We start from the raw sequence: 25772 nt of genomic DNA, 5'->3' as shown, positions 1-25772 counted from the left end.
ATAAACATTACAGTAACAAGTTCACCTAGCGACGGATAAGTAACATGGGCAAATGGACTTGTGGGGCTAATAGCAGGGTGTATCAGTCAGTGGAAGCTGAGTGGTGAGATGAGAGATAGGCAGGGGAACAGATAAGGTCCTGGCCCAAGGGATCAGCCGTTCTCCAGCTCAGGAAACAGGGGACGATGCCCACCTCCCCCAACACAGGAAGTGCTTCTGGCTGATGCTGAAAGTGCTTAGTACCGAAACATTGGCAGTAAACTCTTTTGTTTATAGTGCATTTTCCTGACTAGGGCTGTACCCAATAAATCATTTAATTACTAAAGTAACTTTGAACAATTGCATTTTGAAAAGATCATAAGGCAGGTTTAGGAAGCTATCTTTTGGAATGTTCCATTCTCTGCACATAGGCCATTAACCCATGATTCTTCTTACCTGGTCCGGCCTGGGCTGATCTCTTTGTAGTAGGTGTGCATGTTATGGTAGAAGAGGCCAACAATGGTGGTTTGAGCTGCAATAGAGTTGGAGACAGAAATAGAGACAAAGAAGGACACATTCAAAGGTGAAAGGCATAGGCAGAAGGTTGAGAATGTGATGCAGTGCTGTTAAAATGCTCACAGGGAAGGGAAGTTAATTAACGCTGCCCTGCTGCCTCAGGTTGGCACTGGCTGGCTAATAGGAGAGCTGTATGCTCACACAAGGGTGAATAGGGAGGGGGGCTCCCAAAGCCACGTGGTTGCTGGGAAATTTTATGAAAGCTCTGTGACCTAACCAGTGGAGTTGTGGCTCTCCCTCCCCTCTCTGACCTGCCATCCAGCTTGATACAACCTTCAGACAGGAAGGTAAACAATGAAATTGGAGGAAATCCTTGATAGACCTCAATCCTCTGACTGTGTGACAAGACTTGGTCTTGTCACACAGTCAGAGGTTGTTGTTGTTGTCAGTGCAACTAAGTATTTTTGTTATTTTGTTTTATTCTAGCCCAGCAAGCCAAATGACGTCATGATAACGTTATGATGACGTCTTCCAGTGACGCCGGTGACGTTCAGGACTAGGCCAGATCACAGCCCATATGGTGATGATCTTTACGTCATTTCCAGGACGTCTTCACCAGATTAAATAATATAGCTTATATTGGGCCAGATCTGACTAGTTATGACTTAAGTTGATCTGGCCTCGATCAGACACTCTCTGATTCATCCAGGGACGTCCGTCTTAGTGGGTACATTTTAAGTTGGTTGAAATCAGGTGATATTATGGGCCAGATCTGACTACTCTTGGTTTCACTTGATCTGGCCACAATCGAGACGTCACTAATTCGTCGAGGTCCTGACCGTAGTACTCTCTCCACCCCCGGTCAACAGAATGCCCCATACCTAATCTAACCAGTGATCAGTCAATTGGTGGCCATTTAGCATGTAAAACTTTCCTAAGGGAGGGAGAAAATGGGAGAAAAACACTTTCTCTGCCCTTAATTAGGATATAAAACCTCAGCTTGGAGGTTTTAATACAGACAGCCATGTGTTCAAAACTATTGGTTAACTCTGTCAGATTAACTTCCTGCCAGAAATAACATCTATATTCCATTTTTGATAATAGAGCTTTAATAGATTATTTATATACATGAACATCAAATGTTAGTGTGGCAACGCAGTGTAGTTAAGGCCCAGGTGGAGCCAAGGGAATCTGACCTGAACGTAAAGTCAAACAAACATGGTTTTAATGCGTGCCATAATTGCTGCCTTCCCACAATCCCAACACCGGCAAAAAGTGAGCTAAGTAAATAAATGAGTTCACTGTGTGAGTTAAAGGCTATTCTCTTTAATGAGAGTTAAGTGGAGAAAAAGTGCTCTCTCTTTTGAATAATACTGTGCCAGCATAGAAGGCATAACTGGATTTCTACATTGGACCATAAAGCGACACAAGCAATCTCACAGTGCTTCTGTCCTACACCTTGTGGTGAATCTTAAAATAATAAATTACTGGCCAATAACAAAAGCTTCGCAGTCGTGCAATTTTCTCTTGGCAGAATCAGCACAAGACCAATGCATAGTATTCACAATCAACTTAAGGAGGTTTGTAAACACTTCTTAAAGGGACATTATCAGACACATACTGTATAGTCAATGTATTCTGCTTATAACTGTTTGAGGTTAATGGTTATAGGCTGAATAAATTGACAATGTTTTTGGTAAAGTAGACTCAAAAGACGAATCCATTTTGCTTAGACAAATATCTATTGAACAATAGACCGTGAAAATGGATTACACTGAAGGATAACTTGGGATATATTATTTGTGAAATGTCCTTTTAATAATTTTATGCCAAACATTCTCAAAATAAAATGTGTTTGTACAGTAACAGACGCATACTAAACATGCCACTGAGTGAGTATGTGGTGTGAAATGTTCGTGCAGAAACTGACGTTAGCTTAGAGGCACTCACACTGCATGGTGAGAGCTTCCCCAGGCACTGAGATGTAGTTCTTTCCCTGTTTAGGGAAACGGTAGTGGTCCAGGTTGTAGTTCTGAGGGAACTTCATCAAAGAGTAGTCTGTGGGGGTCATAGGGCATAAGAAAGTTAGTCCAACATGGAGGGGAAGCTGCCTGCAACCCGAGGAAAAACACGTTATCTGCCTTTAGAAGGGTGGATCAAAGATGTCATGCAAGCCTTTGGGAGAAAGACGCAAGCAAGCTTGTCCATGGACAAACCAAATATTAACAAAGCCCTACACCCATGAGAGAGAGAAGGGGGATGTGACACATGCTGCTTATCTAATCAACCGTTGGTTGTGTTACATCAAGAAAACACAATACATCCTTCTTTCCCAAACTATGCAATCGTCCTAAAACCCATTCAGAGATTCTGTGAGTCACCTAACACTGTACTGACCTGCAACAAAAGACTTTCCACCCACAGAGATGGGAGAGTTGGGGCTTGGTTCCAGGTTCGACACCATGTGTTCCATCACTCGGTCCACTGTCTCAATCAGCCCACTGACCACAGGAGTGGAATGCTGGAACAGTCATACTCTTGAATCAGCTCAAGATCATAAAATTATGTTCGGTTTAAATTAAAGCAAACATTGTGCAACTGATGTGTGGAGGGGTGAATTGTTTGATTATATGTTGGATCCTATTTAGTGTTTTTCACCTTGTATTTTTATTTATTTATTTTATTTTACTATTTGAATGCTGTGTTTGTGTCTTGAGACTGTTGCCATCACATATTTCTGATTAACTTAACTGAGTCGAATTGAATAAATCAGCACAAAACAGGAACAGGCGGGGAAGTAACATAACTACTCATTGGCTGTGTTTGGTATTTATTTTCCTGATCCCATTCTAAGACGAAATTCTGTCCAATGGAAAAATGAGAGACAATGAAGTTTCCTGACTGAATCTGAATGAATTGAGTAGGTAATCATATGGGACTTTATTGAATGTTGTATCTACTGGCCAAGGCCAGTGTTCTCATGCACTGGTAACATCTGGTTCAGCTTGCTCATATGAAAACAAGCACACTTGTTCTGAGTACTGAGTGCACTGTAACCACAAACTCTCTCAAAATGCCTTTCTTCAGGCAAAGCCATGCTTGCATGGGCTCAAACAGGGAGGGTTTGAATAATATACTTTTAAACCATATTATATTTACATGACAAGTATGATGTATTGTGAGTAAAGTTTTATATACTGCCACCCTTTTGACTAACTTGGATACTGCATAATACTCTATTGTTATAAACACCGCATTTCAGCACAATCCATATTGAACTGAACCTGCCTCATGTTATGGTATGAGCATGTTTGTATATGTGATGGATGTGTGCTCCTGGTCAGACAGAAGTACAGTGTGAACTCTCCTACCTCTGCCACTCCAGGAGAAGACAGCACTTCCTCCACACTTTTGAGAAAAGCCTAAATGGAAGAAATTGAATGAATCATGGAACCGTTACCTCATGGACACTTGGGTGGGCATATTATCTGTGTGTGACTGTCTTTGTATGAGTGCACTGGGGTGTGCATGCACACATGTATCTGTCTGTGTGTCCAATTGTCCATGTGCAGGTGTGTGCTGTCTGCACATTCGATTGCGATCTAGTACCTGCGTGAGGTTGTTGGCAGTGTCATGGGGAATGGTCCTGTTGGGCATGCTGTGTGGCAGGCTGTCCAACAGGTCCAACATGGGCATGGACATGGGGCCCTGTGAGCTATGGAGCTCCTCGCGCTGATTGCTGACCACCGGACGGCTCACATCTGTGGCTCTCTGTGTAGTGTGGGTAAACACAACTAGCTTCAAACAAGCTTCATTTACTATCACGATACAATGTACTTTTTGAAGGCGTGATAGGTGCCAATATGAACAAAAACGTTGCTGTGACTGCATGTGCCAGTTGAGGCAGGGAATTTATACGTCGATGACAAAGTGTTGCTCAACAACAACAACAAAATCAACACTTTTTCAGTTGGAAATACGCTCTTTTTTTTGTAAAAAGTACAAATTAGGCTTGAGTGTTCCAGAGTGTTGGTCTCTTCCTATCCCCATGCCCTACGGCCTACGGGGAGCCATTTTGAGTAGTTGCTGAGCAGCTGTCTCTACTTTCCCTCTTCTCTACCTCCACAACAGCCATTTAATAAATGGGACAAGCCCATTCACATGTGCTCCCAATACCCCCCGCCCCTCTTCTTTCCAACTCCTCAGCCTTCAAAGCAAACAATAGTTCCATAAGAAACGAATTGTTTGTGTTTACGACGGTTCCAGACCTCCACCTCATTTCCTGGCAGAACTACTGTGCGTCTGTTTTGGCCAAAGAGACAAGACTTAATTCAAAACCAATTGCATTCTGTATACTTTCCATCAATAGGCTAGCCTTTTGCACATAACAAGTAAGCAGATCTGAAACAGTATTAATCTTTTTATATAGACATTTAAAAATGTATTAATATTCTATATCCTACATACATTTATAATGTGAGTGAGAGCATGGAAGATATGGAAGAGACAGTGGGAGTGTACTCACAGTCGTTTCAGTAGTTGAAGTGACTTGGGTAACAGCAGGAGTTGTGGGTAAAACCAACCAAGTTTGACCTAGAGTGGACGATATGGAAGAACCTTTGAAAATAGGAATAACAATAGTGTTTGAATCTTCGATATATTTCACGTTATTTAGCCATTTAGCAGATTATTTTTACAGTGACTTACAAGTGCAAAGTCTGAGTAAATGGCATGAACGCTAATCAGACAGGGTATAGTAGCCAGGGTAGCCACAGAAGTAGATTGCAAAGAGAACAATATAGAAAATATATATTTCTTTTACTTTTTGGATGGGGCTTGGGGTGTTCAGTAGCATAGTCACCTTATTATTTATCTCTGTACCTATTACATGCAAACAAAATAACTCAGATCTTATGTTGTACTTACTTTAAATCTGTCATATTACCAAAGGAATATGATCTGTGATCATGACTATTACTGTGTCTAACTGATCCTGGGATATCTTTCAGTGAAAATCTCAATAAAAAGATTTATATAAAAAAAAGAAAATTACATTCTTAACATTTGTAGTCAAGCAAAACACATCTAAATGACAAAAAACATGTGAACAAGTAACCAACATATACAATGGTCTGAATTCCTTCTTTTCTATCACAGGAGCTAATACTAACCAGACTATCTACTACTGCATTATGGCTGGATTGTTCAGCACTAAAATATCAAGCATGTTCGATTATGAAAGGAGAAACTGTAACATCTGTGAAACTACTATTAACAGAAATTCACAACATTGTGGTTCAGAAGTAGGCCTACAGCACGTAGTATGAAATACACAACTGTAGCTGCCATCGGACAGCCATAATGGAGGCACATTAGAGGTATTCTAAACCATTCCTGCTCCTATTTGGCATTTTGGCCCAATGCTCAATTTTAGTATGGCTGCTCTGGAGAAGTGAAAATATTTTCTGTAGCCATAACAGTCTTGTTATTTGCATCTGGTAATACTCTATGGAATTATTGCCTTTGGTAGCAACTTCAGTGATGACACCATGGCAGTGTATCCTATGCTGCTTTGAACATCATAACCATTGAGCTCCATGCAGTACAGTAATTGGATTACACTATTTGCAGACACACAACAGAGGGAAGGTGTCACACCCTTCATAAAGAGTATTTTCCACACATAACAAAATGTGATTCATCCATTTCTACCAGTAAATGCATTGAAATGGCCAGGCTTTGAATAATATTTCCCTAGCTACCGAAGAGAATTATTAGTTTGCTTTGATTTTTACTATCCCTAATGCACCAGGACAGTGTCACAAATATAATAAGTTAATATCAACATGTTTTTGTGGATTTATGACACTCTAGCACTGTTCCAAGGAAGGTACAAAAAGAGATTACAACAACAAATTAGAGTAGCAGAAAGTAATGTTAGTTAAATCTTTCAAATCAAAATGATCTACAGTACCCCCTGTAGCCCTGCAGTTCATGCTGCACAGTAATACATACAGTACTTATAAGGCAGAACTATGTGAGACACTGGCACTTATAAGGTAGAAGGTCATGAAACTATTCCTTGGTTGAGGCATGTGAGACAGTTTTTATACGTGGGGGCGTATTTACACCGTTTAATGTCTTGTTCTTCTGACATGCATGAATGTTGTGGGTGGAATGTACTTAGGACAGAAGACGGAAATTGCTTTTTAACCCATATCTCCTCAAAGTACAGTCGAGGGACCCGAATGATAACAACTTAAATTTAATGACGTAGAAAGGAGAGGAAATACTTTCTGGCGGGCAGCGGGTGTCCTACCTATAGCAGCGTTGTAATATAGCTGGATTTCACTGGGAGTAAGGGCCCTCTCCCAGATGACAAACTCATCAAACGCCCCGGTCACGTAGCGGCTGTATGCCTTGTCATTGCCCGTTCCGATGACGAGGTTGGGATTAGGGTCACCATAGTAACCGGACTCGCCGCCTGTAGGGTCACCGATGCTGAATGTACCATTGATGTAGACCTTGAGACCAGCCTTCCATGTCCACGTGAAGAGAACGTGAGTCCAGAACGGGCCTGAAGGAGCAGAATAATTGTAATAATAATATTTCAAATAATGAAACAACAGATAACAGTGGTGAATTGAAACAAGGAAAAATAAAGAGCCAAATCAATAAAATGGACAAAGGCACGCGAGATTGTACAGGTATAAAGGTCAAACTATACACTATTTTTAGGGTACATTGTACCCTAAAAAATCACACCCGTGTGAACTGAGATGTGCAGGCTGCTCAACAACACTGCTGGCTGGCTGCCAGCGGTATTGCAGGTGTTCATACTCCAAACAGACAGACAGACAAACATGCAGCCGGTCATTGGAGCGGCTAGCTCAAAAAAAGAAGGAACTGTGTAGCTACATAACTACATGTAAGGGTCAATTTCAGAGTTAAACCAACACTGAGGATTTTTTCGTATACACTATGTAAGACAAGCCTGAAGGTTGGTGACACAATAGAACTCCATTGTTAACTCTCCCTGTCTCAAACATTTTAGCTGCCCGATCACTGCTCTCCACCCACAGCCCCAAGTGCCCCACTTATTCAGCGTCATCATTACATCTATTCCTCCAGGCCCCTTACCGCCAGTCTGTTCTGGCTCCGAGGACACTTCCCCTTCAAAACAAAATGTTGCAAATTATCCTTCAAAAAGGAGAAATTACTTCCCCTTGGTTCTCTGAGGTAAAAGGACAATGAAGTCCCAACAGACAATACATTCACTGTGTGAAAATAATCCAGCCTACGGCGCAGAACAGACAAAACAATGGCAGGCACAAACACAAACCATATGTGCGACAGCAGACCACCCTATATTCACACGTCTTAACTCTCCATTTAACTATTTCATTTAAAGAGATGTTTCAATGAACGGTGAAAGAGACAACAATGTTTAATACACCCTGCTGACAATTGCATGCCTCTGGGGTACCTTGAGACCTGGCAGTGTGCAAACTTCCATAAGCCATCAAGTAATACTCTTCCCTAACTTGTAAGAACCCAGAAAGCTAACAATGTTAGGCTTATATTGTGAAATTTCAACATGATACGCTGGATGAGAAACAGATGACGTTTGATGATTTGTAACTGAAGGCACAAAGAAAAGCGGCCTTTGAGTTATGACGCCTCTCAAGCGCAACCTTGGGTAATTGTAACAAAAACAAAATGACAGAAGTCATTTGAGAATGTTGTCTTTTTTTCTTTATTGCAATGCTGACTGGTAAAAAAGAAAAAGCCTCAGATTTTAACTTGCGGAGGAGTTTCATACTGTCTGTATGTGTTTTCTTTCAAAACAGCTAATCAGATCTTTCTTGGCTAAGGGAGTGGTGGAACCATTTTGCCTTATTAAAATGCTGATGTTATGCTTAATACCTAAACTGAACCATGTAAAATATTAATACTGTAGTGTACTGTCTCTCATTGCTGCTAGATTTTTGTCTTTTACAAATGACCACAGCTGGATTACATTAGAGTGTCACAGTCAAGATGGCAAATGTGACACATATCCATGATAATTACATGTTTTGCGACAGGGAGAGAGAGAGAGAGAGAGAGAGAGAGAGAGAGAGAGAGAGAGAGAGAGAGAGAGAGAGAGAGAGAGAGAGAGAGAGAGAGAGAGAGAGAGAGAGACGGAGAGAGAGAGAGAGAGAGAGAGAGAGAGAGAGAGAGAGAGAGAGAGAGACAGAGAGAGAGAGAGAGAGAGAGAGAGAGAGAGAGAGAGAGAGACATTCATGAAATGTTTTCTTTCCGCCTTTCAGCTGTTCTTGGCTACATCTGGTTATAATCAGCCAAAACATAAATGTAATTACATAACTTAACATGGTTGGAAATTCGAAATCTTCCAAAATACATTCCTTATGGATACATACAGGAATCTCACAAAGGAATTGTGAAACACAACAGCATGCATGCTTATTTGCAGTACCTGGAATGCTGATGTTGGCCTTCCATCTCTTGTTGTCACGTCTAGTATAGAACTCCACATATCCCCCAAAGGGATTGGCAAAAACTGAGAAACCATTGGACATAACCTTCCCACCAGAGGCAAAAGCAAAACGGGACTGTGCCTCCTGGTTTTTCCAAAAGAAGGAGAATGTGATTCCTGCGAAATGAACACAAACAATTACAAGACACATCAGAGATTTACTGTAATATCTGTATTAAGTATGTGAAAGTATCTACTTTCCCAGCTGTACTGTACATGTGTAGTGTACTGTATAGATAGTATATATAACCAGTTATTTGTCTATAATAGGTGACACCAGAATCACACATCAATCAAAAGTCGCTCTCACCCTCAGGGCCACACAAAGTTGGATCACTAATACAGGAGTTCTGGTAGCTTCCAAAGTCCAGAAATGTTCCACCATTATCTCCATTCAGAAAGATGCCCTTGTTGACCATTCCCTCAACAATGTCTACAGGAAAATCAAAGGTGAAGGTTAAATAATAATACTAATAATAAGGGTAATAATAATAATAATAATAGTTATAAAGTTTTTCTATATTAAGGTATCCAATCTTCCAAATTAGCTTTGAAATTTTGAACTTGAGGTTTTCATAGATTTCTTGTCAGACATTTAATGACAGACATTCAACAGCGGATTAAATGTGTTACTGTGTGGTACAGCTAGCTTGCCTAAAACTAACAAATAGCACTATTCTGAATCCAGATTGAAAGGCCAAGCATGATTAAACACGATAGCGTGAAGCCATGAACCATACGAAATATTTGTTACTTTATTTCACCGCGATCACATGAGATTACTCACTGCTACTACACCGTTGAAAACTGTGTGTGTGTGTGTGTGTTGAAATTTGTAACTTGTGATACAGTAGAACTCATGTGACTTTGGCCTTTCTCCCCCCCTTACACATTATTGATGCCTCATGTGTTGCAAAAGAAAAGAAAAGAAAATGTGTATGACACAGTCACATCACCTGTAGCGTGCTGCTTGTGTGGGCACAGAGACAAGACGGGACAGTGGATGACAGTGCAAACATTAATTTCAGTGAGCAGGAGTGATCCTCACCTACAGTTGCAGAAATGTTAGTGTCATTGGTATACACATAGGAAGAGTTATGGGAGGAGGGGAGCACAGTGTGGTTGTGGATTCTGAGAGATTCTGGACAAACAGAGGACAAAAGGAGAGAAATAGTGATGATTCACACACAAACTGCATGGACACAAAAACAGAGGAACGGTGAGAGAGCAGTGATAGACACAGGAGGAACATGGTGCACAGGTATGAGAGAGAGAGTGATGCTGAGCCCCGTGCAAGTTGGCTGTGCTCAAGGAGGTGCAGCCCGTTCACCTGCAGATATGTACTATAGGCTCAGAGTGGATCACAGGAGGATCTTCTCCAAGCATCACTCTGAAGTCTATACCCGATCCCTCCTCAAAGTCACAAAATATTATACTGAAAGGACTTTACTACAGGTAACTCCATATAACTGTATAACTATATAATTATATATTTTTTAAGTAAATATCAATATAACATTTTCACAATCACAATACATTTTTCTGATTCTGATGGGCCTATATATAGTGCTCGCTCATCCGCAGAAACTACAAACTGGACCTGGAGGGTCTGCATTGGCTAGTCCAGTCGTGATCTGTTTCTGAGCTCTTTATCCTACTTTTATGAGCCTTTTTCGTCACATTTGAGCAAAGCTCAGCGCAGTATTCCTGCTTTACTGCACTGGATTAAGAGATATGTGCTTGTGCTGTAAATAACGCAGCACTATACCAATTATTCATACTTATATTGCAGATGGGATTAGATAATGAAACGATGATCCTACAGTATGTAACACGCTTTGAACACAGCAGCACCTTTACAAGCAACAACCTCTGTGGCTTTAGAAGAGAAATGTGGTTTTTGACAGAAATGCTGTATAGTGTGTATACCATGCAGACAGTGAATAGAGAGAATAGACTGATTTGAATAGATCGCCTGCACCCTGGGAAGTGGGCATATAGAAGTAAAATATATATGCACATACTTATATTACTTCCGTTAACATGACCTGGTTTGTTTCCAATCCGGTCCCCCAGCTCATGGATCCCTTCCACCGCGTCCAGGGGCCAGTAGTGTGCCGCCGTTGCCAACACCTGCAGGCCTGGATTTGGAGGTTTACGGGTAATCATATATCAAGTATATCCAAAAAAGGGACTTTCCTCCCTAATCAAGCCCAATCACGCACAGTAAAATCCTCTGTTTTAAATTTGAAAGTGCTCAAATTGATCTAAATGGGTTCATGGGTGATGGAGTTAAAATAACACTGAGACTTTTTTACTGTAACACATTATGTTTTCCTGGGATGAACAAATGAACTGCTGTTCTTTATGACTCCTCAAATCTAACATTAGCTGAGCCAGTGAGCCATGTATTTCATCCAAGAATGTTTGTGGAGCACATTCTGGCATGTAAATTAGATCACTTAAAACAGTATGCTGTGACATATAGTCTATAAAATCGAACAATTAGTCAGTAAAGGGTGAGAGTGAGACCATTATTTGTCTTTTGTTATTACCTGGATGTTTTGATGGATGTACCGGCACTTGGCCATGAACCTGTAAAGTAGTAAAATGTACACATATAGGCTAATATAAAACTGCTGTATCAGTATGAATAAAGTTCAAGTTACATATTAAAATAAATATTGTAGCCTAGTAATGGTCCTACCTTAATACATGAAACGATCATGGCTATTAAAAAGTGGATTTGAAATGAAAGTTCCATTGCGACAAGAAAAACCGAAATCTACCATAAAGGAGTTTACAGGAGAACTTGTTAAATTCCCAAATAGTGATAAATCCAGTCGCGCATTATTCCAAAAATGTGCCAAAAATCCTGATTAGTCCATAGCTCAGATATGAAAATGTGTATATATAATAGTAACTCCACTGATACGAGCTATAGTCCAAAATACGCATCCATTTAGAAGTGTGTCAGCCTTACTAGCCTGCTTGTTTCTTGGAGTTTGCTCCGAGTCTGTGTCTTGAATTTGCAACGAGCGGAGAAAGTCTCCGCGGAGGCGTATTGGTTGTTCGATTGGACGTGGGAATACAAAACGTGATGTCATTTTTGGATCATCCGAGGAGGGGCGTTCATCAATGCGTGCGTAAAGGGCATTACTTGTGCGTAATTGGATATTGCGCGGCGCAGATATAACCAGCCAGCCACCGCACCACTGCAGTGGATTGAGTGGAATATGACTGAAACTCGGTAAATTAACAGCTAATATGACACAAAACTCCCCGACTGGTAAAAACAGCCAGGTCAACACACGGAGCAACGGTTCACACGGTCATGATCACTGATTTAAAGGTGGTTGCACACTGGACGCGTATTTCGGAAAACCGATGGAGAAACGCCGCTAAAAATCAGAAAAACGCGCTCGGTGTGTGTGGACCTTTATAGAGATATATGCGCCGCTGACCAGTGATAAATACGGCCTTGCAGGTGCTTGGTTGTGTGTTACTGTCTGTTACCGGTTGTATGATACAGCCAAATGTTAGGCCTAGATAGACAGCCTTAGCCTAGCCTAATATATTTCGGATCTCCCTTCACTTGTAATATATTTAGGCCTATTATAGCCTGCTCTATAGGCCTACCTGAGAAATAGGCCTAAACTAGCCGAGTCCAGGACCCAGGCGAGACTTGAGAGTGAGGTTCCAAACGGGGCTAGGTACGTGCGACTCAGAGAGTGAAGAGAGAGTGAGCTAATTTTACAGAAGGGCATCCCTGCGCGTGCCTGTGAATCGTCAGTAGGAACTTTGCCATAGGAACTTTGCTCCACGCTTCTCCACTATACTACCCTACTCAGTGTGGCGTCAATTTACAAATGAAAGTAAACAGCGCCACTCTGTGGTCAATTCTTTGTATGACCTTTGTATGTAGAGCTGCTTATGACTTATTGATCAGCTCAGCAGCCCTTCTCGTGTAACTGCCAGTGGCCCAGTGGCAGTGCCACAAGTCAGTTTCATGTCGTGTGCTATCGCTCGAAAATAAAACAGAATTAACCAGATCAATTTAATTGGCATTAGATTGAGATTCTGACTTGTTTGTGACTTTGTGTACGCGCGCACAGAGAGATAATGGGCTCCTCAGATCGCGCCTGCATGTGCGCGCATGCTGGAGAGGCGTCTCCCAAGAAAGTGTAGCGGTTTGCCGAGCGGTGGTGGTATAGGTGCTGTTTGTAGGAAATACCATAGAAATAGAACTGCTTATTCCGTAGATAAGATAGATTTAACGTAGTTAAATCTGTGTACGGTCAGGTGGAGTAGCTAGGCTACAGAATGACCCAACGGGTGTAGAATAACAAGGTTAAAGACGCTGTGATGAAGGATCGTCTTGGAGAATTAACAGTAACTGCTGTAAGTACAACTCATCGATTGGATAAGCAATGTGTATGACCACTCTTGGTTACTTTAGTGTATGACCACTGTTGGTAATATGGACGGGGTTATGTGTTATTGTTCAACTTCAAACACAAAACACCTCATACGGATTCCACATTTTACTTGAACAGAACAATACAAACCCGTTTTTACAAGCACAGAACAGTACAAACCCGTTCGAAGCACAGAACAGTACAAACCCGTTCGGGGATGATGTCTCAGAATGCTTCATGGAGTGTTTTTTCAGAAAGGTGAGTAGGCTACTTTATTCCATCATGGTTCGAAAATGTTGTGTATGATTACTTATGCAATCATTTAAGTGATCGTTTGTTTGATTCTTGTTTGAACTATAGGTGGATGAAGTCAGGGGGCTCATTGATAAGATCTATTACCAGGTGGAAGAGGTGAGGAAGGTCCATAGCATGATCCTGTCAGCACCCAATCCGGATGACAGTAAGTTTTCTACCATCAAGAAGTCTGTTCGCACCTAGACAGCAACATAAATAACAACAACAATAAGGTTATACTCAGTTGTTTTCTTTTTATTGGGGCCAGTTCCGAATCTCAGCCACCTTAGAGCAGTTTTGAAAGAGAGTAGGAATTCACACTTCTTTATGGCTGTTGGTAAGGGCATTCCACATTTTGGTGGCATAGCGATAGAATGAAACCCTTGTTCGTGCCAAATCTGGATTGAGCGTGATTTGTGGTGCTCCCTTTTGTGATTCCCTGAATTTCTGTGATTGTGGACTTGATTGACGTTTTTGGTCCTATATCGGAAATGCTCACACAGAAAGAACAAATAAAGTGTCTCACTTCCTTTATATGCATTGCCTTTACTCTTTCATTGTAAATTAATGAATGGCTGGCTAGCTAGCTGGTATTTAGGAAATAGGAAACAGTGCTACTTCCTCACAGGTTATTCAAGGGGCAGACTCTTTACCAATCCTTCAAGGAACAGTTAAGCATCCAGGGGGACTGTCTGACATGCAGTATTTGTATATGCTGGTTGTTGTCCTTCTTGCTTAGAATCAAGCTCGTGGAGGCTTGTTGTTTCAGCTGTGAGAGTCAATCACTGGCCTTGTTGGGAGTCACAGGCCTGAAGAGAGGACCCCATCGGGACCCTGCCAAAGACAAAGACACTTCAGTTTAATGTGCCTCACCATGTGACCACAATACTATGACACACATGTTGTGTTTATCTGGCCTACAACAACACGTTACAGGAAGTGTGAACCAGACACATGTGTTTGGTGACTTTTAAAGCATCTGTGACGTTGCACTGGTCACCATGGAAAACATATTTCAAACACCCGTTTATTTTGTCTTGTTTTTTCCCCTCTTAAATTTAGGAACAAAGGATGAACTCAATACATTAACTAACAACATCAAAGGCACTGCCAACATTGTGCGAGTTAAGTTAAAATGTAAGTTTAACCATAATAAAAAACCATAATAAAATATTGCTGTTTTGTTTTTAATACTGTATATACAATGATGGCTGTGTTCTCCTTAAAGCTATGGAACAAAGCTTGCCCATGGATGACATTGCTAACAGAACCTCAGTTGACTTCCGAATCCAGAAAACACAGGTCAGGACACCATCCATGATTCTGCATTTTGTCCAGATTTTAGGTAGCAGCAGACACCAAGAGTGAAACGGGATATTGTGTTCTTTTTGCTTTGCAGAAAATAAGTTATTTGATATAGGTTTAAAACAATGCAAGTCAAGACATCACACGTCCTGCTCATTCTTCATGTTTGTACTTTACAGAGGTGCCATTAAAATACCTACAGTACAATCTTTCTCCAGGTTCCATATAGCCGAGTCACCAACATCACAAGTTGATTGATCATGGATTCTTTTTGGTTTTGCTTAGGTTGCAGGAAAGAAAGAAAAAAAATAGCAAAAAACTACAATTTTACACAATGCCCAGTAGCTGGTAAATGCTGCCACATCCCCATATTTCAGCCAGATGGATAATGATGTTTGGCAATATGCTAAACCCACCAGCCACAGCCAAAGATTTAGCGCCTTGCCAATGTTTAGAAATTCCCAGCCTTGTTGTAGGCCACAGGGGTCTGTATAACTGAAGCTGTTCTATCGTTATTTATTGCAACATTGTGTTACATTGTGGGTTATTAAATATTAAGATTGTACATTGTGAGAGAGCCTTTGAAGCAGAAACCCCTCCTCTGTCCTAACATTGTGTTCACCCTCCTCTCCAGCACACAGTGCTATCCAGGAAGTTTGTGGAGGTCATGACGCAATACAATGAAACTCAAGTGTCCTTTCGGGAAAGAAGCAAAGGAAGGATCCAGAGGCAGCTGGAGATAAGTGAGTGACAGATGAAATGATGAACAACAGCCAGACAGGCAACATCCTTATTTAAAAAATGTTCTCTTTGATCCATCTCTTTACTTGTGCAAGCAGAGCGCGCAAGTATTGTGGTCGTGCTGGTACGAATGCACGATTGCACGTGTATGCTTGGTAGTTATTGATGGTGACATAATTAAGATATGTATCAATGCCGGGTTATAACTGGCTTTTGATGGTGACATAATAAAGATAGGTTTCAGATTACATACAGACATTACCTTTAATTCACCCGACACTGAAATATATCCTAATTATGTCACCATCGACAGCCAGTTATAACCCGACATTGAAACATATCTTAATTACGTCACCGCAACAACATCAGTGTATATAACTACCAAGCATACGCACAGAAAAAAGCCAGCCGACCACAGTATAGTAGCCTACTTTCAACTTACAACTTACATACATGTATACATACGTTACTTGTTACCCAACCAATATTGAAACGTATCGTAATTACGTCACCATTGACAGCCAGTTATAACCCGACTTTAGTATTTAATTTCAATGTTTTACAGAGAGGCTGAAATGTGAAAGTTCGTAGTGGTCGACAGTACAGTACTTGGCGGTAGTTTTGACTACCAAATCCTTGAAAAGGTAGCAATAAATTATACAATTTACAATTTAAGGATGCGAGCACTACTCAAACTTCTTCCAGTAATATCTTACTAGGATAAAGATAAAGATTACCAGCACTCACAGAAATATCCTTCAGGTACTTTTATTAAATTGACATGGGTAGCAAATAAATAAACGACATGTTTCAGCACGCTTTGAAGAAGCACGTTTTTATTTATTTATTTACAACTTCATAATTTCCAGTGACATTTCCATCAGTGCTGGTAATCCTTCTGACTAGAATAAATTCTGCAACACACATGCATCATGTATGTTATGTACGTATGGGTAATGACAGTAGTGTAGGGCGAGAATAGGACAAATCCCCTCGGTTCGCATTAATGAGTCTTTGCCATTTTGCTCTGCACTGCAGACGAAAGAACTGACACAAGAGACGCCTAGCTGTGTTTGTGTGTTGTCTTGGCAACGAGCAGAGGGCTCCGAGGCCTGTGTAACACTAGTTCACCTACACCTTTGATGCAGGCACCCGATCTGATATACCTGTGTCTGAATGTGTTTGGTCTATCAGTGAACTCATTCATTAACACCACTTAACTAGCGCTACACTTTCTGCTTGATCGCAGGCTGTTATTGATGACATGTAATAACAGGGTTTTGTTTGGGCATGTCTCTCTCTGAGGACATGCCATTGCCTGTGTCACAGTCACCTGCACAGAAACCTGTCTCTCTGGGGAGTTTGTTGTACGACTTGGATGACAGTGTTGGATGACAGTGAGGGAGAACGATTTTCTGTTTATAGTTTAACCAGCTGTTTCTGTAGGTGTCATTTTATTCCCGAAACTAAGTCATCTTTCGTCATTATTAGTCACAATTTTCACAAACAAAACCATTACCACACATTAATTAACCTAAAGAGACAAGAAAACTAGGCTCTGTGACTGACTCAGCTGACATAAAAGTCTGTACGTGTTACTTTCCAAAGGGTTACAGCCAGGAGTTAAAGACTTGAAAATAATTCCCAAATAGACACAAAATAATACAGCTTGCATTAAATACCATTCAATAAGACATCACAAGATGATCACAGTGCCAAATCGGGGGCCGCCCATTAGTCCGAAACCTCCTTGTTCTGAAACACCGTAATTCGAATTCCGAAGTATCGATATTCCGAGATCTCTTTGTTTCGAAGGTTCATTGATCCAACATGTCAATGAGCGCTCTCCATGGTGCTGAAATGCCACAAAGATTCAGATTCCTTTATTTGCCATTGTCTAAAACACATGGGAATTTGCTTTGGCATTTGCGTGTGCATTCCATTTTCCTTTTTTCACATATAACAAATAAATATTATATTTCCCCTATATATACGTATTGAATGTTATTTTAATTACAGTTTAAGAACCCATCTGCAAATATTTTTTGGCGCAGCGCAGGGCATTATTTGGAAATATACGGTATACCTCACAATAATTCTTTATCGGTTTTGCATTTGAACATTGCTTGAGCTCCACATTCAATACATTTGTACGGCATTTCAGTACCATGGAGAGCGCTCATTGACATCGTCGGATCAATGATTTAGAAGATTTCAGACTATCTATACATCGGAATTACGGGCCATCGGACCAACGGTGCTTCAGAACAATGAGGTTTCGGACTAATGGCAAAACCGTGAGGTTCCCAGTTTGATCCCAGGCTCCCCCAGAGTTAGTGTCAAGGTGTCCTTGAGCAAGACTCTGAACCCGTGGTTGCTCCCTATGTGCAGGTTGGTGCCTTGCATGGTTTCCACCGCCATCGGTGTATGAATGTGTGTGAATGAGTGAATGTAATGTCTATGTAAAGCGCTTTGGATAAATGCGCTATATAAATGCACCATTTACCATTATGTTGTCTTTCAAATACAATATGACAGGGAATTGTGTATGATCCACTTCTTGTGGCGCTCTTGTCTCTTTGAATGACAAACTAATTTAGCTTTTGCATTCATCATGGCTATTGATTTTTATTTCAGCTGGAAGAATGACCACCAACGAAGAGCTGGAGGATATGCTGGAAAGTGGCAACCCATCAATATTCGTATCGGATGTAAGGTTCTTAATGCAAGTTAAGAGAATACAAGTTAGAGTTAGAATTAGTTTTAGAGAACATTTTCAGCCCCCATATGGGCTGTTCGTGTCAATATTGAAAGGTATACATTATACAACTAGCTCCATCTGGTGGGGATGTGTGAAATAACCTCAATGTGAGTCTGGGCCACACAGAAAATGATTAGATAATTTAGAACTACAGAATCAGCTGCCTCGATTAGTCTTGGCCTCACTGTGAGACCGTGTCTGATTCCATGATGTGGACAAGACGTTGGTTTTAAAATGCCATTTCACTTCTTGTACTTATGTATGAGTGGCAAATAAACCTGTTAGATTCTTCTGATTATGATTCTGAAATTCTATAAATAGTCCACATTGTGTCTTTGTTCTCTCTCTCTCTTCAGATAATTTCTGATTCTCAGATCACACGGCAGGCATTGAATGAGATTGAATCCCGGCACCAGGATATAATTCGCTTGGAGTGCAGCATCAGAGAACTCCATGCTATGTTCATGGATATGGCAATGCTGGTAGAGACTCAGGTAATGGATAAGAGCGATGTTGATGTAAAAGAGCTTACATTTCCTTCATAATATTACCTTTAACCCATTTTTACCTGAGATCAGATTCTAAAAAGGTCTTCTACATCCTGTTGTAGATTAAATAATCTTGTAAAGATGAAGGAATGACGAAGTGAAGTGTTGAGAATTTATTCAGAAGATTCGGCAGAGTAACAACATACAGAGAGTGAGGAACAGGCCTCCTTGCCTGTTCCAGCAGCCCCTCCGGGCGCAAGCCTCCTCCACCCCATTCTCAGACCGTCCTTATAGTCTTGTCCACACTGAATGTCCATATACGGATCTGCGCTAAACATAAGGGCGACACACAAATAAGTATACCTATGCTGACAATGTGGAGGAGTCAAGTCAGCTGTTGGATTGACAGCTGCATGAATTAGACTTAACACATTGGTGAGCAAAGAGACTTAATGGAAGGAAGATAAGTTTTCTGAAAAAGCTAAGTTTCTATGTCAGTCGTTCGATTTTTCTAAAATAGCAGACCTACAAGCTTGTAGCGCGCCAGATCTGCTATTTTTCAATAGCTAAAGCATAACATAATGCTAACACCAAAAGGGGTTCCCGCCCAAAATGGGTTAAACATTGTGATTTAACATAAGCATAATCATTACCATAGGTCATTACTTGCTTGTAGTGTTGGGGAAGTTACTTTTAAAAAGTAAGGAATTATAGTTATCGTTACTTATCTAAAAAAGTAATTTGTTACTTTACTTTACATTAAATTATGAAAGTAACTTCTTTACTTTACTTTAAAAAATAATAATATAAAAAACGATTTAAAAGTTTTTTTCTTAACATTATGAAATGTAGTGGAACAATAAAACATGTTCAGGAATTTTGACAGGCGCATCTTTATTGTAGCCTCAACTTGCCTTCAATTTATTTTTAAATAATAATCAAATAAAAAATGAGTCCATATATCTGCAGTAATATAGAGATATTCTAATTCATCAAATGTATTTTTGAGCTCATCTTCCATTTTAGAATATTCACTGTTCAGGTATTTGGAAAATGTATTTCTGCACATTGGCCCTGCTTTCACTGGTATTTTGCTGACCAAGGAACAGACTCCACCGTCAGAGTAGGCCTACAGACAATATGCCATACTATTAGGCCTACTAGGCTGTTGCTCTGCGCTCTGATGCCCTCTCCACGCCGCGCACCGTGGCGCATGAACAACAACAACTCCACGACCCACGACGACCCACGTATGAATTAGAAAGTTTATAAGAAATGGCACGGCAGCCATCCGATGCCCTCTCCACGCCGCGCACCGTGGCGCATGAACAACAAAAACAACTTCACGTGGACCCACGACGACCCACGTATGAATTAGATATGTTTATAAGAAATAGCACGGCGGCCATCCTTGCAGGCAGTGACGGTAACAGAATGAGAATCCTGTTGGCTGTAACCTGTTCATTTTGGGGGGCATCAACATGATAGGCTACTATAAACTTAACAATTCATTAGTAGCCTACTCACCTAATGACGCCGACACGGAGGATATACCATGTTAATGTTTAACGTAATTCCAAAGTGTTTAGCCTACATTGTTTAAGTCATAGACGCATGCGGTTTTTATGAACTTTGGCTAAAATCATGTTGTTGTTATTATTCCACTATCACCCGGCACTTCTAGTTGAGTAGACTACGACTGTCATGGCCGTCTTTTGTCCAGTGTCCATTCTGGGTCCGGAAACGGTACATTTTTTTGCATTGACCCCAGTAGAAGCTCTGCTGCTGTGAATTTTACACCTCTCCCGCTTAGCGGAGACTGTGGGGTGGTAGAGGACATCTCCCCGGACATGTGGGTATGTCCAGATAGTTGCCTCGCGGAGGCCTCTTTGTCCAGTGTCCATTCTGGGTCTGGAAACGGCACTTTTTTGAGTGTTGACCCCAGTAGAAGCTCTGCTGCTGTGAATTTTACACCTCTCCCGCTTAGCGGAGACTGTGGGGTGGTAGAGGACATCTCCCCGGACGTGTGGGTATGTCCAGATAGTTGCCTCGCGGAGCCGTCTTTTGTCCAGTGTCCATTCTGGGTCCGGAAACGGTACATTTTTTTGCATTGACCCCAGTAGAAGCTCTGCTGCTGTGAATTTTACACCTCTCCCGCTTAGCGGAGACTGTGGGGTGGTAGAGGACGTCTCCCCGGACGTGTGGGTATGTCCAGATAGTTGCCTCGCGGAGGCCTCTTTGTCCAGTGTCCATTCTGGGTCTGGAAACGGCACTTTTTTGAGTGTTGACCCCAATAGAAGGTCTGCTGCTCTGAATTTTACACCTCTCCCGCTTAGCGGAGACTGTGGGGTGGTAGAGGACATCTTCCCGAACGCGTGGGTATGTCCAGATAGTTGCCTCGCGGAGCCGTCTTTTGTCCAGTGTCCATTCTGGGTCCGGAAACGGTACATTTTTTTGCATTGACCCCAGTAGAAGCTCTGCTGCTGTGAATTTTACACCTCTCCCGCTTAGCGGAGACTGTGGGGTGGTAGAGGACATCTTCCCGAACGCGTGGGTATGTCCAGATAGTTGCCTCGCGGATCCGTCTTTTGTCCAGTGTCCACTTTATAAAGTCCATGCACTCCAGTGAATAGCATTTATCCATTTAGATAACTTTTTTATGTTATTTAATTACTTATTTTTACACAGAAACATAATGTGTGTCTTTACAATAACTGTAATGTAATAATAATACTAATAATGTAATGTAAAAATTATTTAATTAACGAATTAATTAACCTTATTTTATTCTGAAAGCAACCGGATGTCTTAAATCTGCTAGCTCTCAGACCGGAAGTTCTAAATTTGCTCATAAGACGGAGCCGCAGCTGCATGGCTACAACCGAAACTTCCTCTTCCTCTGTAGCACTGACTTTTGTGTCCCGTTATCCCTGTACCAATACCATGTCTGTCAACATGTATTTCATTTTGCTCATTTATCTCTTCTCCAAAGAGAGTAACGTCCCAATAACATATATAAACTATTGACACAGTCTTAACAATTTGACTAACCTTTACCCGCCCTACAGGGGGATATGGTCAATAACATTGAAAATAACGTCTCCAATGCAGCTGAATATATTGGGCGTGCAAAAGAAGAGACGAAAAAAGCAGTGCGATACCAGAAGAAATCCCGCAGAGTATGTGCTCTTTCCTAACCAACGGTCACACACTTGCCTTTTCTGGTCCTTATACCCTGCATTGTATGACAAAGAATTTGCCAAATGAAATTGTCTACTTAAGTTACAATAGCTACTGTAATTAATTATTATTTTGTAGATTTGTATCATAGACCTTTGTTAAAGTGTCAGCAGTCTTTATAGTTGGTTTCTGTTTCTATATTCACATTGTTGGATCTGTAGGACAGTCCTATTTTTAGGCTAAGGTGTGTAATTAATGACTGCCTTTTATTTACTTGGCAGATGTACATTATCATTGCCTTTGCTCTGTTGATCCTGCTTGCTGTCATTGCACTAATTGTTGGCCTGTCTATTGGACTAAGAAAACCCCCTGTATGAGTACCGCTCTGACCTACTGCCTGCAGCCTGAGTTACGGTAATGACAAGCTGACATTCACATTGCCTCTTTTCTTGGGTACAACATTAATTTATCGATTCATTCATTCAACACTGCACTAATCCACTTACGGTATATTTTCAAAGATTTTCCTATGGTAAATATGCCAGTTGCGAGTGTACCCAGCAAGGCCTACTGTACATAAAGATTGTAACAGACACAATGTTGACTTATCTCCCCATGTTCACCCTCCAACAGAAAACGATTTACGGTGTGTGGGGCAGCAAGTCTCCTCCTTGTACTCATCATATTAGTAGGAATAATCATGTGATGGATTCAATCAGTTCCAGACCTGAGAACTGTCTGCTGTACCTTTTTTGTTAAGCACACATCCAGCAACAATCTTCTACCGGGATCTCTTTTGACTACTGCAGAGAGTAAGTATGATGTGAATAACCTGATCTACCTTTATACCAGTGATATCAGACCTCAGAATGCATTGTTTTTCAACTTTTTCTATACTACTAAGAGATGTTACCTGTTCCTAAAACAGGCCATTTGGAGAATGTTCTGGAGAGTGTATTTGCCAACAGTTAATTTAAGTGGGATGCACCAATATTGTTGGACAATGGAAATCTTATTGTCTGCTCATCCCTAATCTTATAACACACACGCACATGTCACAGACATTTCATATTGGCTTTGTTTTACAAAGGCGAAGGAAGTGAAACAAACAATTATTCCCTTTTGTCTGTTCTCCTTTGTAACTATTGGTAGCCACTCTGCAAACATTCCATGAAAGCAGAATTTAAAGTGCCCTTTTTCGGGGACCCTTATTTACCTTTTATGTATTTGGGACGTCGGTAAGTCACAAATACTGAATAGATAAACAAGGATTCCGAAAGGGGCTACCTGTTAGCATATGTATTATGTACCCCAAATCGGTAATTTTGTATTGACCTATGTATGTGTACTGTATATTAAAGGTATGTCAGGTAAATATAAACTTATAAAGGCATACCAAGCTAGGGTGTTTTCTCGAAAGGTTTTCAAATTCTAATTTCATAAATGTGTATCCACCTGCACCATTCAAAATTGTGACCAGATCTCTAGAGTTGAAAGAATTACAGATCAATCAAATGGCAATCATCGCTTGATTCAATACTGGTACAATTACACATTTTGACCTGTTTGCTCTTCACCCTAAAAGTGCCTTTTGAATATTTCATATGTAACCTCAATTTATGTTAATGTATTTATTTGTGGTTTATTGACTGGAATATTGGCTGTGTGAAATGTTACAGTACAATTGGCTATTATTTTCAAGTGCACACATTATTATTTTGATATAATTCACCATATTTTCATTTATTTGTAAGATATGCTGTATTTTATAATTAAGTAAAATTACCATGTTATGAAAAAGGCAGTCAGATTTTTTTCAACACACACACACACACACACACACACACACACACACACACACACACACACACACACTCACAATGTTGATTTAAAATGTTCTTGTTTGTGTGCAGTGGATTCAGCATGTTTCTGTAACCATTTTTTTTATAGATCTACAAGCTCAATGTGTTGTGAGCTTGTAATCTACAAGCTATTTTCATGCAACACTGGCATACAACAAAGTAGCCTATATAAAATATTGCAGCCACTTGCTTATTGCAATTACTGCACTTGCAATTCTCAAGGTCAACATGACCTGACGAAGATGTAACTGAAACATCGAAACGTCGCTTTTTACCTGTACCCTGTTAATAAAGTAAGGGCCTAAATTGTCTGAGCTGCTCCAGTGCCGCCTCCTCTCATAATAACTCATTTGGAGGAAATGTGCAAGTATCTCTAATAGTCCATATTTGTGTATGGGTAGGCCTACACAAAAGCACAACAGAGCTTTAACAAGCATTTTGCAAAGAAAACAAAAAACGTATAACTAAAAAACCTTGAGTGGTGCAACCACTCCAAGGAACAGCAATGTCCCTACTGTATGTCCATCCCTATGTCCGTCCATCCCTATGTCCCTATTTTTAGGGTACCAATAGGGGCAAAAGTGACGCTGTTGTGCTAGAAACAGAGAAAGATAGTGTTGTACTGTTGCCTGCATGCGAGAGAGAGAGAGAGTTGTCTGCTAATAAATTCCCCCACACATGCAGCAACTGTCATTTCTCCATCGGTTCGGGCGGCTCGCCGGAACCGGGCCGGCAACCTGGGCGTGTTCCTGTGGGTCGGGAAGTTCCGGGGACCCACAGGGACCCCCAGACGGAGTTGCACCACTCAGTTCACACGGGTGTGATTTTTTTTAAATAAGTTCAGTCTGTTTGGTGCCTTCACTATAACCTGCCAGTGAAAGTGTCTGAGAGCCTCACCTTACTGGTCTCAGGTCCACCCAATTATACTAGAACATTCCCTTTACACATCCACCAGGTTGATCTGGGGCTCACCTGTTGAAGGCATACTTCTCTACCTTGCCAATCCCGTCTCCAGGGGGATGCTTGTTCATTGTGATATCCATAGCTGATAGACAGCTCGGGCAAATCTCTGGCCGACTTGTATGACAACTTGTCCATATGGTGTTTAACCCACAACTTTTCAGGAACTCCATATTCGGTATTCAAGCCATCAGTCTTTGTGCTGTACTACTATGAATGCATGCCCTCTGTGGGTGTGTTTCTCTAATGCAGAATGGATATGTATGTGAGTCTTTACATGCACTGGCTGCTTTCTCTTTATTACATTTTTTGCTTGTCTGGGTGATGACATTACATGTCCAAAGTCCCATACCTTTGTAAACTTTGATCCTAAATGTTTCACAGTCAAACTGGGATCCACAGTCTGTAATCAGGATGCTTGTCCTATGCAAACAGGGCTTTGAGCAACTATGGTTTCCTCTGAGATATAAGCAGAAGGTCTTTCCCTGCTTGTCTGAACCGATCCATGCTAAGGATCTGGCATGGTTGTGTGGGGAATGCATGTGAATGCATAATTCTTTCCTGCTGTTGTGCATGTGAGGATTCATGGAATGCTGTACATAATACTCACATAATACAATGCATATTCTAACCTCATTTCTGCACGCAATGATTTGAGCACTCTGTCTTTTGAAAATCACTCCTTTTTTGTGCTGAGTTTGTAAAGTAAAAAATATTTAGGACGACCGA

The 25772-nt window shown here is 40.9% G+C and overlaps 2 protein-coding genes across 4 annotated transcripts in view; one reads left to right on the top strand and one right to left on the bottom strand.

Annotated features, from left to right (window-relative positions):
* Window positions 1-12051, bottom strand: part of adgrd1 (adhesion G protein-coupled receptor D1) — a 39597-nt gene extending 27546 nt beyond the window's left edge. The window contains exons 1-13 of one of the 3 annotated variants that reach the window (XM_080765943.1): window positions 11742-12051; window positions 11590-11629; window positions 11059-11175; window positions 10083-10175; window positions 9345-9467; window positions 8975-9151; window positions 6815-7072; window positions 5021-5112; window positions 4105-4266; window positions 3867-3917; window positions 2893-3016; window positions 2446-2553; window positions 436-511 (exon numbers count right to left, since the gene is read on the bottom strand). In XM_080765943.1, the coding sequence (XP_080622069.1) occupies window positions 436-511; window positions 2446-2553; window positions 2893-3016; window positions 3867-3917; window positions 4105-4266; window positions 5021-5112; window positions 6815-7072; window positions 8975-9151; window positions 9345-9467; window positions 10083-10175; window positions 11059-11175; window positions 11590-11629; window positions 11742-11798 (1478 nt within the window). In that variant the 5' untranslated portion in view covers window positions 11799-12051. The remainder of the gene's footprint in view (window positions 1-435; window positions 512-2445; window positions 2554-2892; window positions 3017-3866; window positions 3918-4104; window positions 4267-5020; window positions 5113-6814; window positions 7073-8974; window positions 9152-9344; window positions 9468-10082; window positions 10176-11058; window positions 11176-11589; window positions 11630-11741) is intronic. The other 2 variants (XM_080765944.1, XM_080765945.1) reach the window with 2 other exon arrangements.
* A 1204-nt stretch (window positions 12052-13255) lies between these two features.
* stx2b (syntaxin 2b) lies at window positions 13256-23948 on the top strand. Its single transcript, XM_080765563.1, has 10 exons — window positions 13256-13435; window positions 13591-13710; window positions 13813-13912; window positions 14809-14883; window positions 14975-15048; window positions 15686-15794; window positions 18430-18503; window positions 18910-19047; window positions 22110-22220; window positions 22503-23948. The coding sequence occupies exons 1-10, from the start codon at window positions 13400-13402 to the stop codon at window positions 22596-22598; spliced, it is 933 nt and encodes a 310-aa protein (XP_080621689.1). The 5' UTR covers window positions 13256-13399; the 3' UTR covers window positions 22599-23948.
* Window positions 23949-25772: the final 1824 nt, after the last annotated feature.

This window comes from Protomyctophum bolini (genome assembly GCF_963924005.1).
Source record: "Protomyctophum bolini genome assembly, chromosome: 6".
Lineage (NCBI taxonomy): Eukaryota > Metazoa > Chordata > Actinopteri > Myctophiformes > Myctophidae > Protomyctophum > Protomyctophum bolini.
The sequence above is the reverse complement of the archived record's forward strand: the minus strand, read 5'-3'. Positions and strand labels throughout refer to the sequence as shown.

Bases quoted from the DNA above. Each gene is read 5' to 3' on its own strand.
- stx2b (XM_080765563.1), top strand. From the start codon at position 13,400: ATGAAGGATCGTCTTGGAGAATTAACAGTAACTGCT. The intron at 13,436-13,590 runs GTAAGTACAACT...TTACTTGAACAG, and splicing joins GAGAATTAACAGTAACTGCT to AACAATACAAACCCGTTTTT. The intron at 13,913-14,808 runs GTAAGTTTTCTA...TCTTAAATTTAG, and splicing joins AGCACCCAATCCGGATGACA to GAACAAAGGATGAACTCAAT.